The sequence below is a fragment of the Octopus bimaculoides genome, chromosome 1 (assembly GCF_046866305.1).
Source record: "Octopus bimaculoides isolate indiv1 chromosome 1, ASM4686630v1, whole genome shotgun sequence".
In the NCBI taxonomy this organism is placed as follows: Eukaryota; Metazoa; Mollusca; class Cephalopoda; order Octopoda; family Octopodidae; genus Octopus; species Octopus bimaculoides.
In genome coordinates, this window is record NC_142928.1 from 96,116,592 (window position 1) to 96,129,091 (window position 12,500).

General features: G+C 34.4%; 1 protein-coding gene across 1 annotated transcript in view; it reads right to left on the reverse strand.

The window, feature by feature from the left end:
* The window catches only part of LOC106876024 (patatin-like phospholipase domain-containing protein 7), an 81,863-nt gene that overhangs the window by 40,546 nt on the left and 28,817 nt on the right, over positions 1 to 12,500 (reverse strand). Inside the window, exons 9-14 of the mRNA XM_014924399.3 lie at positions 10,631 to 10,778; positions 9,627 to 9,840; positions 8,326 to 8,462; positions 5,957 to 6,106; positions 1,303 to 1,380; positions 515 to 589 (exon numbers count right to left, since the gene is read on the reverse strand). Coding sequence (XP_014779885.1) covers positions 515 to 589; positions 1,303 to 1,380; positions 5,957 to 6,106; positions 8,326 to 8,462; positions 9,627 to 9,840; positions 10,631 to 10,778 — 802 coding nt within the window. The remainder of the gene's footprint in view (positions 1 to 514; positions 590 to 1,302; positions 1,381 to 5,956; positions 6,107 to 8,325; positions 8,463 to 9,626; positions 9,841 to 10,630; positions 10,779 to 12,500) is intronic.

Here is a 12,500-nt window from a genome sequence, read left to right on the forward strand (position 1 = left end):
GCTGTAGAAACATTGCCAGATCAGATTGGAGCCTGGTGCAGCCACTGGCTCTCCAGACCTCTGTCAAACCATCCAACCCATCTCAGCATGGAAAACGGACATCAAACGATGACGAAACTCATCAGTCTCAATGGGTCAACAAAGTTTATGAACAATGCTCCATCCTACAGACTCAATTTTTTAAAAATAATTCATCTGAGACTCCCTCTGCTCATCTTTACTCAAGAACTAACCTGAGAGTAGTGCAAGCATAACATCAACCAGACTGGTCTTATAAGACTGAAAAGCCTCGTAAGGGCTATAGGTAATGTCAGTCTTAAGCCTAATAAGAAAAAGATTTTTCTAGTTTCCTATTCAAAAACATTCTTTTGTTTTGTTTTTTTTTCCTCTCACAATACACTCATGTACCTCAATTTTTAGTTATTGATTCTTGCAGAACACAACTTGTCAGATTGAATTATAGAGATTATATTTAATTATGAAAAAATTATTAGACAAGGGTAGAAAAACTAACCTCTTTTTCTTCATGTCCTACCAAATTCTGAGAGACATTTAATGTACCAGACACAACAAAAAACAAGTTACAATCCTAGAAATAAAATAAATGAATATTAAATACTATAAAACAAAAACCAACAATTGAATAATATAAATTTTATTTTATAGCTGTTTGATTTTTAACTTTTATCATTACGAGTTTTAAAATCCAAGCAATAAAAATATACTCTATTTTATTTATAAAAATATCAACTTTGTGGCATAAAACTACATATTTATAGATGATGATTATAGCATACAGGAATTAAATCGAATGAAATTTATGCATTTCTTAAAGTACCAGCAACATAAGTAAATTGACTTCAACCATTATTTAGGTTTGCATGAATGACACAGCAACACAAAATTATCTTCTAATCACATCTCAGTCAATATTATTAATTTACTACATGCAAACCAATTTTTCATTGAAGATCAGTTGAACTGATCCAAATATCTATCATATTTTATCAACTCCAATACACAAAATGAAGATAACACCAGTAGGAAATGAATGTTTTATGAAGACGGAAGAAACTAAATGCTGTAATCATTTTGGTTTGATCATCCTTACTACTCTTAAATATTATTAAAACGAAATAAGGGAAAATATCTGTGATGATGTCACACATAATAGAATCAAAATATCTTTGTATGGAAATAAAAAAAAAACAAAGACAAAACATGAATTAAGAGAAATTGCTCCAATAATGTTTTAAATTGTGAATGAATACTTGTGGTTTCTAAGTGTCAACTAATTCTTACTTGATCGCCTTGTTTCTGCAAGATGGTTCCAGCTTTAAATTGTTTGAGGGTCATTTTATCATCCAATAAACTTGGATCCTTAAAAAAAATAAATTCAAATGAAACAAATATCAAGTTTCTTAGTTAAGTATTTTCATTTACAACACATACAAGTAAAGAATTTGAGTTATAAACAGGTAACAAGAATTAGTTTTATAATTTAGGACTAGATTCATTAATTTTAAAGGAAATGAATCTTTCTCCAGTTAAGATATCAATTTACTGTAAACGTTTGCAGAAGAACGGTTATCTGTTTTCAACAGGTGGGTAGACTAAAGCAAATAGAATCTGCCCAAGCCAAGAGAGGGAGGGGAAAGAGAGAGTGAGGGAGCAATATTATGAGATACCCAATACAGATTTGAACATATGCCACAAAGGCTGGTAGTCCAATCCCAGTTAAATAACCTAACTATGCTACAGTTATTGGTGCTCTGATAAATAAGGAGATATGATATCAACAGTTAAGGACCTAGACAGTTCCATGCTGGCATGGGTTGGAAGAATCAACGACTCAATGAACAAGAAGAATACATTGAGCTCCAATGTCTGCTTTGGTATGGTTTCTATAGCTAAATGCCTTCCTAATGCCAACCATTTGCTAAATGTCCTAGGTGCTTTTTCAAGGCACCAGATATACCAATTTACAAAATCTATCCTGTCCATGAAAAAGATACAGATGTTAAATATAAAAAAAATACATTAATTTTTCTGTAACATAACTATACATGTTAGGTGAATATATAACTGAGGCATTGTTTCACAACCAAATCACCTTGTCTCTATCACCTGTGTTTCGAAGTAAATGATCTCTTCTTTCACATATTAAAACCACAATTACAGTAGAAATAATAATATAGCTGGACCCATGAAAACGTAAAAAATGTAAGTATCTGTAAATAGTGACTTCATTTAATAACTATCGAACAATTATGTATAAGCAGGACCCTGGGAAATTGTACAAAATACAAAAAATGTAAGCATCTTTAAATAATGACCATATTTAAGTATGGAATAATTTTTGTTACTTTTATGAAATACTACTAATAATCATACAATATAATTTGATATTTTTTAAATTCGACAGTCGATATACATGCACATTGCACAATGCTCACAGGAGGTGTGAGCATTAATGTTTTTTTTTTTAACTGGTACCACCTAGTGGAGGCACAATGGCCCAGTGGTTAGGGCAGCGGACTGGCGGTCATAGGATCACGGTTTCGATTCCCAGATCGGGTGTTGTGAGTGTTTATTGAGCGAAAACACCTAAAGCTCCACGAGGCTCCGGCAGGGGATGGTGGCGAACCCTGCTGTACTCTTCCACTACAACTTTCTCTCACTTTTTCTTCCTGTTTCTGTTGTACCTGTAATTCAAAGGGTCAGCCTTGTCACACTGTGTCATGCTGAATATCCCGAGAACTACATTAAGGGGGCACGTATCTGTGGAGTGCTCAGCCACTTGAACGTTAATTTCACGAGCAGGCTGTTCTGTTGATCGGATCAACTGGAACCCTCGACGCCGTAAGTGACAGAGTGCCAACAACAACAACCACCTGTAAGAGGTTTAAACATTGATGCCTTTTGTTTTTAACTGGTACGACCTGTAGTCAACGAGTTTCACTCCCTCCGTGAGTTTTCCTGTCCTGCTAACCAGCTTGACTGTTGCGTCAAAAAGGAAAAGTTTTCCAGCATTTTCCCAATGATGATATGAGAATGGTTTCATTCTCTTTCACTATTATTCTCAATCCTCTCCCTTCCTTCACTCAGTCAACCTAACTCTCTCTCTCCCTCCTCTATGTCTCTTTGCCTCTCACCCATCCTACCACGGTAATGAAAGGTAAACATAACATCCAATATTTGCTGTGGTTATCTGTTTGATTTAACAAGGTGTCAATGTATATATGTATTTAGGAGAATGTACAAAAAAAAACAACAGACGAGGACAGGTCGGGTAAACAACAAAAGGATGTATTAGTTTGACGCTTGGGAATACAGAAAGTCTTTAACGTTTCAAGCTACGCTCTTCAACAGAAAGAATACAGAGAAAAAAGGAGAAAAACACGGAGAAAAAAAATTGAATGGTGTTTGGTCAACGATCTATCATGGCTTCTGCGGACAGAAAGTTCAGAAAGTTCACGCAGGAGAGCTAAGAAAAAAAAAATATATAATATATATATATATATATATATATATATATATATATATATATATATGTATTTGCTTTTCTTTCAATGTATGTATCAGTCTACCATGAAAATACTGATAAACTTTTAAAAACACAAAACAAACGCCACCATCCTTTCAGTCACCAGTCACTATCTGTCTCACTCTCTCTCTCTTTCTCTATCACTCCCTCTCTGTCCCTCCTCTCTCTTGCTTTGCCACTCCAAGTATACCCTCCTCTGCTTAACACCTTTTGTCTTTTTCTTTGTACTTTTCCCCTTCAACTGAAGAAAAGTAACAGTAAAATCCACAGCTATTTGCTGAGACAGACAGAGGAAGAGAGAGAGTGTGAGAGAGAGAGGCAAACAAAGAGAATAACTTAGATAAATAGGGTAATCTTCCAGTTTAGGGAGGTAAAAAAGTAAATAAAAATACAAGGGAAATAACTTAACGTCTTACTAGTAATATCCGTACTCTCCCCCACCCCACCAGTTCGCGAGCGCGCATTTTTTTCTTCATATTCGTTCACAATAAGTTGTTTTACACCTATTACACTAATTTTTTTTTATTTTTGAGCTCTGGTCAAACGATTTAGTTTGACCATTATTTCCCTATACTGGAAGATTACCATAAGTTGTTGTGCAGCCGGTACTATGATATTCAATCACGTGTGTGATTTATTTATAAACAGCTAAAAAAAAAAAACATTTCAGAGTAGTACGGATAATACTAGTAAGACGTTAAGTTATTTCCCTTGTATTTTTTTTTTTTTTTTTACCTCCCTAAACTGGAAGATTACCGATAATAGGTAACATTTCTTTTTGCAATTTCCATGTTTTCAACTGCTTTATTATATATCGTTGAAAAGGAAAAGATTTCCAGCGTTTTGTCTATGGATGATATGAGAAGGGTTTTATTGTCTTCCACTATTACTCTGTATCCACTCCTTTCACTGAATCTATATCCTTCTCGCCTCCTCCTCTCTCTCTCTCTCTTCTATGTTTCCTTGCCTGTCACCTATCCTCTTGCATTTAACACATTATCTCCCTCTCTCTCTCTCTCTCTCTTTCCCTCCCTCCTTACACCCTCCTCTATGTCTCCTTGCCTCTAACTCGTCCTCCTGTGGTAATGAAAAGTAACATCAAATATTGGCTGTGGTTATTTGCCTTTGATCTGATTCAACAATGTCTCAATGTATCTACGTATGTACTTATCTTTAGATGTATGTGTGTGTGTCTACTCTGAAAATACTGATAAGCATTTAAAAACACAAAAACAACACCTTCCTTTCAGTCACCAGTCACTGTCTATCTCACTCTTTCCCTCCTTTCTCTCGCTTTGCCACTCACTTCAACTATACTTCCTCTGGTTAACACCTTTAATTTCTCTTTTCCTTTGTACCTCTCCCTTCAATTGTAGAAAAGTATCAGTAACATCCACAGCTATTTGCTGAGGGAGGGAAGGAGAGACAGACAAATAGACAGGCAACATTTGTTTTTGCAATTTCCATCTCTTCAACTGCTTTATCATATTTTGTCAAAAATAAAAATTGTCCAGCGTTTTGTCTATGATGATGTGAGAACGGTTTCATTGTCTTTCACTAATATTCTGTACCCACTTCTTTCCTTCATTCAATCTAACTCTCTCTTCCGCCTCCATCCCCTATCCCTCTTCTATGTCTCCTTGCCTCTCACTCATGCTCCTGCGCTTAATGTGTTATATTTGTGTTACCTGTCAGTGCTATGAATCTCCTCTCTCTTTCCCTGTCTGTCCCTCCTCTTTGCAGCTTTGCCTCTCACTTCAACTATACTTCCTCTGCTTAAGTATTATTTCTCTTTTTACCTCTTCCTTTGAAGTAAGCGTGACACACACCACAGGTACATATGTAAAAAAAAATTAGCATAATATTTAGAATAATGTCACTTTTTGTAGTTCAATGATTTCCAGAGAAAAATGCATGAGCACACACAACATACTTCTTTCAGTTTCCAGCTACCAAATCTATTCACAAAGCCTTGGTCAGTCCAAGAATATAGTTGAAAACACTTGCCCAAGGTACTATACAGTGTGTGTGTGTGTGTGTGTGTGTGTGTGTGTGTGTGTGTGTGTGTGTGTGTGTGTGTGTGTGTGCATGCACGCGCACGCAGAGGCATGATCGTGTGTGTGTGTGCATGCACGCGCACGCAGAGGCATGATTGTGTGTGTGACTCCTTGTCTTCAAATCACACGATAGTTGTAAGCAAGCATTACTGTCAAAGTGTACAAACAAGGTACATGTTATACCTTACTGGAAAACATGTGACAGTTAGCAACAGAAAGGGCATCCAACTGCAGAAAATCTGTCTCAACAAATTCCGTTTGACCCATGCAAGTATGGAAAAGTGAACATTAAAACGATGATGGTGTGTATGTGTGTGTCAGAAAACAAAATATTACATGTAAAGATATTCACCTTTAGTTTGAAAAGATTACTCAAATCCACTTTAATCAGTTCAATTTTTTTCACATCAATTAATGTTCTTCCTGCAGAAAGTGAATATCCCATTGGGTCTGATGCATGTCTCTTGATATTCATTCTTTGCCTTGATAGTTCATCATCACTCTAAATGAAAAGAATTAAATAGATTAAAGAAACATTCCTAATATTTAGATATAAAATAAAACATCTAACAAAACAATTTTATAGCTGTAAAATTATAAAAATGTTAATTGTCCTTTTGAAGAGGAAGCCTTAAGCTCCATACATGATGAGTTGAATATACATTATACTCTCTAAAATTTAAATGGCCATATCTGACTCAAATATTTGACTTGTTTTATGTTCAAACTTGCCAGATCCAGGCTATCACACCTAACCTACAAGGTCATTCTAAACACAAACAATTGAAACTCAAGATAATGCATGATTAATTTAAAAAACAATGTGAATAAATAAGCATTACATTAGACAGAGTAATCTGAATGCTAAATGTTTAAAAAGGTCATCATTTTATGTCCACTTTCCATGATGAAATGGAATGAATCAGTTCTTATTTAAAGTTAGCAATAAATAGATGCTTTTAGATATGTCAGTGGTCCAGATCTCACTTGTAGGTCTCATTTTTACTTTGGCTTTATGTCTGGATGCCCTTCCTATCACCAACCACTCTACAGAGTGTAATGGGTAAGCATTTTATTACCATAGCGCTAGCACTAACGTGGTAACAAAAATATCATTTAAAAAGTTAATGCAAATATAACAGATTGCTTTATGTATCACACTAAGCAGAACCAACCTATTTAGATTACTTGGGGGTTAAATGGTACCTTAGAGAAAGTAATAAAATATAAATCTAAATGAGGCTAAAGGCACTGCATACTCAACAGCAAATATGTTTTTTTTTTTAGATAATTTTTATCTAACAAGCACAAAGTTGAAATCTGGGGGCAGGAAATACTGGATTTATTTGAGCCTCAGTGCTCAACTTAGACTTTATTTTATCAACCCCAGAGAGATGAAAAGCGAAGGTGACCTTAGCAGGATTTGAATTCAGAATGTAAAGAAGCAGAAGGAATACTGCAAGACATGCTATTACAAATGATATACAAACAATAGGATAGGTTCAGTGCACCCTCAAGTAACATAGATATATTAAATCAACCAAATCAATGCACTTTGCATTATAACATACCATGTATCTCACATACATAGAACACCTAAACAGCAAAACGAAAAACCACTTCTAGTTAAGAGGGTTACTCAATTCATAACCATTGTCTATTTTTAACTCACCCATTTAGATTTCAAATCTTTAACTAACATCTTCCTATATCAGCAATATGGCCATCAGATTTTAAAATTTTACCTACCCTTCCTTGTGGCCTGAATGCACAACCATTAATAAAATATAGACACAATAAGGAACTAGGATTAACCAATATCACCCAATTCAATATTTTACAAGTATGACACTAAATCTATGAAAGTAACAAAAAGAGAATGAAACAGAAATAATTAATAAAAGCAGTACGGTTAAACCTTGGGAGAGGCATTATGCCAGTAATAAACACATGCACTGGTTCAGTCCTTTATTAATTTATAAACAGTATTTAGTTTTTCGTCTTTGGTTGTTGTTTTTTTTGTTTTGTTTTTTTTTGTTAAATCATTTCATTGCACTCTTGCAATCTCTTCAGTAACTTGTCTCTAAAAAAAAAAAAAAAAAAATGAAAGACAAAAACTAAATACTGTTTATAAATTAATAAAGGACTGAACCAGTGCGTGTATTTATTACCGGCATAATGCTTCTCCCAAGGTTTAATCGTATTTCTTTCAACACACGTATCCACATCAAGAATCTTGCACACGAAATAATAAAAGCAGATTATACAGAAATTTGATTGTTTATCTAAATACAGTGTTATTGATGATATTCAGTTTAGGAAAGTAAAGCATTACCATATTCCTAACTGCAGAACCCTAGGAATTCATAAGGAGGAGGTTGATATAACACTTGAACTAAAGAGATTTATATATGAAAATGGAATTAAAAAGCACACAATACATAAAAATGGCTTGAGTTTAATAATGCTGTTTTAGAAGTTCAAGGTATAAATGCAGACTTTTCTACTGTCATTGAGTTCTACTATGAAGCCTATATAACTGACTGCTTCAGTTTGTTTGAGTAGAAAAGAACAAGTTTCATTACTACATTACAGTTGAGTGAGTAAGAAGACCATCCAACAGCAAAAATAACTGTTCCAATTAAACCAACTTACTCAAGATACATGACTGGAAAAATTAATGTAAAAATAGAAAAAACAACAAAAAAAAAAAGCACTTACCAGTTGTACAGGTGCAAGCCCCCCAGCAACATCTCTTTGGAATGAGGTTTGTGATCGACCAAACACAGGATCAAATTCAACAGAAATAGAATCAGTGGTAGCTGATACAGAACTGCACATTGAAGTTGATCTTTGTACTTCAAAAGAGAAACATTTAGTAATGTCAGAGTGCACAATCAAAACTATTTGTATATTCAAAAGTCATATTGTGCATAAAATATTCTACACTACCAGAACAAATCTATAAAAATATCATTCTGTGAAAAACAGGTACATGCAAAACTGCATCAACATTTTAATATAGGAAGAGAAGTGTTAATTTTGAGGGGAAGAGCAAATAATATCCAGAGTAAATAAGAATATAAATTATATTTTAGCTCAATCCCTAACAGAATGTTTCATTCCACTAACAAAATCCAAAATCTATTTCATTACTCATTAACATCATGTAACATTCGTTTCCCATGCTGGCATGAGTTGGATGGCTTGACAGGAACTGGCAAGGCCAGCAGCAGCAGCACAAGATTCTGTAGTCTGTTTTGGCATGGTCTCTATGACAGGATGCTCTTCCTAATACCAACCACTTTACAGAGTGTACTGGGTGCTTTTTACAAGGCACCATCACCACTGCTTTTTATGCGGCACCAGCATCCACACAAATCTCTTTTTGCGGCACTTTGGTAACAATTGAAATTGGTTACTGGTTGATGTATGTTTACATCAATTCCAACATTATCTTGAGAGGATATTCTTGTACTTTTTCAAATTGTATACCACTACATCAATACAATACACAAATGATAGCCAATATTTTGTTCCCTAATCAAAAAACAGAGCAAACAGCAGTTACTATTCAATGTAGATATTAAGTAATGTTCTGTAACCTACAGCATTATAGCAATTTTCAAAACTTCATTAAAGACAAGATTGGCTGAAATACTTTCCATTGTCATCAGTAAAACAAAGTGTTCAGTATTGAATACGAAGGCTAAAGCTTTGATGAAAGAAGGAAAGACAAGTGCAGCAGAGAAAAAAGATCATTAAAGCAACAGGAGAAGAGTCAGCAAGAGGACAAAGATGAAAGCTAAGTCAATGATCATTATTGTTTGGTGAGGAAATATTTGCCATTTATTAGGAAGTTTCATTTATAATCTACCCTGTGATATGTGAATATGTATCCATACATGATCACACACTATGCAAGGTTTTAGCAAATGTGTGCTGTTTATAGGTTTTACCAATTAATGTGGACAGAGACAGAAAATATTTCAAGCAAATTACATAAATCCTAAAATACTTACAATAATTGTCTTTAGATGCATATCCAGAAGATTTCTCAGATGAATAATTAATTGTTTCTGGTTCTGAAGATGAAGTTGCATCCTGACATGGCAGGTTTAATAATGGTGTGGATTGGTGGTCTTTTAAGCTTATGGATCTCTGAGGACTTCCATGGCTGTTATTGAGCAAGGAATAGATATTCAAGGTTTTCACATTTTCATCTTGAGACACCAACTTCACCACATAAAAAGAAAAAAGAAAAAATATTAATAGTTTATCCCTGTTTTTATGACATTAAACAGCTAAGCAATATATTTTCCCCCAAAATGAGATACAAGCCTATTTCAGTTTTTTTGTTTTTTTTTTTACAAGAGACTAGGCACATTACCATACATTAAATTTCAGTTATACAGGGCTTCCATTTCTCACTATGGGTGGCAACCCCTATACAGGATACTATTTTACCACTAAGTAATAAATGTTAAGTGTCATATCAAGAATATAGTACAGCCCCAGTGATAGAACAAATCTAGGAGCAAGGGACCAGCGAAAACATCTGAGCCAACTGAAGACTATAACCAATATTCAAAAGCACTTTTGAATGTAAATATTATACATTACAGATAAAAAAAAAAAAATTATAATCGAAACATGACAAAATGAGAATTTTGAAGTCTTTACCTTCCATTTATATAAAACAACACTTAACTGTTGAACACATTGCTCCATGTTATTGGTGGGATGGGCTTTGCTTATTTCCACAATCAGAGTTATGTGTTTTTTCAGAAAGCATAACAAAATGGTTAACAGATAAACAAAGCTATTACATTAATGCTTAAATTATTCATGTCGATATTTTTATCTAGAAAATGTCTCAAATAATCATTAACCATACTAAACTCAGCAAGTTATTCCTACACTCTAGTCTAGGATTGCTTAAAAATGTAATGGGTTCCCCTTCTCAGTAGATTTATAAATAAAACACATAACAAAATGAAAACAATTTTAAAAAATATGATGATACCGGGTTAATAAGTTCAGTGCAGAGACCAAGGTATTTATGTAAAGCCAAGAATGTGACTCTCTGCAGCCGAACCATTATAATTTGTACAACACGGACTAAAGAGTCTGGGTAGGTTTCAAATACAGACTGAAACGCCTGTACTGGTAATCTATAAAATAGAAAAAAGAAATTAAAAAGATACACTTCACAAAAAGCGGAATTTTTTTTCTAAACAACTAACATGATTATATATGTCAAACAGGACACCTGAAGATGACCAGAATTTATCGGTCAAAACACAAAAATAGGTAAAGTCTAGAAATGAGTTTATATTCCTCACATATACTCAAAGGTACAAACATAGTAAACAAATTTATCAGATAATATTTAACAGAATGACAGAACCATGACAGCACTGGACAAAATATTTGCAATATTTGTTCCAACTCAAGGGGGCAAGCTGGCAGAATCATTAGCATGCCAGACAAAATGCTTACCAGCATTTTGTTTCTCTTTATGTTCCGAGATCAAATTCTGCCAAGGTCATCTTTGCCTTTCATCCTTTCGGATTAAAATAAGTACCAGTTGAGCTCTGAGGTTGATGTAATTGACTTACTCCTTCCCCAAAACTGTTAGCCTTGTGCCAAAATTTGAAACCAATATTTGTTCCAACTCACTGCAGTCTAAGTTCAAATTTTGCCAACTTTACATTTTACCCTTCCAGCCTCAATGAAATAAAACACCAGTTAACTTGTAAATGCAAACCAGGGCCGGTTTCTAAAATCAAAAATCCCAATAATGTTAAAGGTCCTAGTCTGATAGACTAAGCATTTGAATTGTTTTCCCACTACCTTATTCTGATTAATAAATAATAGCACTTGAAATCAGTACAGCAAGCTCAAAAATTAGTCATTAATTATACAATGTTCTGACTCTTTAGAGCAGTGAGCTGTATACACTATTCCAATGCAGGTTAAATCTATTGGTTATGAACACTTAATTACTAAAGATATATGAACCATCATAATAATCCATCATGCTTACTAACTTTGCTAGCAGAAAACATGATCATCTTATAACTATAAAAGATTTCTTTCGAGATTTTTAGCAATTTGCAAATTCTAACATGAAGTATTTTTAAGTTACGTCCTGAATTTTGCTTTTATCATAATTATCCTTACTATTATAAACGATTCTAAAGAAGAATGTATGGTCTGGGAGTGAGATAGTGTAAAAATGACAAGAAACCGATGTATCAAATAGTTAGGGTGAGTGTGATAGTGTTATAGAAGTCAAAGAGAGAGAAGGAGAGAGAGGGAGGAGGATCATATAAATCAGTGATACAGTGATTGAGTAAAACTTTTCTGAGCTAGATGGCTTCAGATCTGATCTAGAATATTGTGTGTATGCCAGCTCATAATTATGGATATATGAGCAATATTGTAATGTGGTCACAGGTTTCGTAGAGTCAGCAACTCTTCTGAACTGAAAAACTTTCTTGTCCCAAACAAAACTTAGATTTTAGTCTGCAACCTGTTATAGATTAGTTGTTTCTGAGGCCAGTGAATGTGGAACCAAACAATTATAGAATACTTGAAGATTTTAGCTGGGCTAAAACAAGGCACAAATAGAGATGCGTTTTGGTATCAGTAATGATTAAGCTATGCACCCACTGATGGATGAATTGCTCCCGTTTATAGTTACAGTATTACACTGGTAGTAGGACATTTAAGCTCATATAGATGATATCCGTGTGGCGAAATGGCCCAGTGGTTAGGGCAGCGGACTTGTGGTCGTAGGACTGCGGTTTCGATTCCCAGACTGGGCGTTGTGAGTGCTTATAGAGCGAAAACACCTAAAAGCTCCACGAGGCTCCGGCAGGGGATGGTGG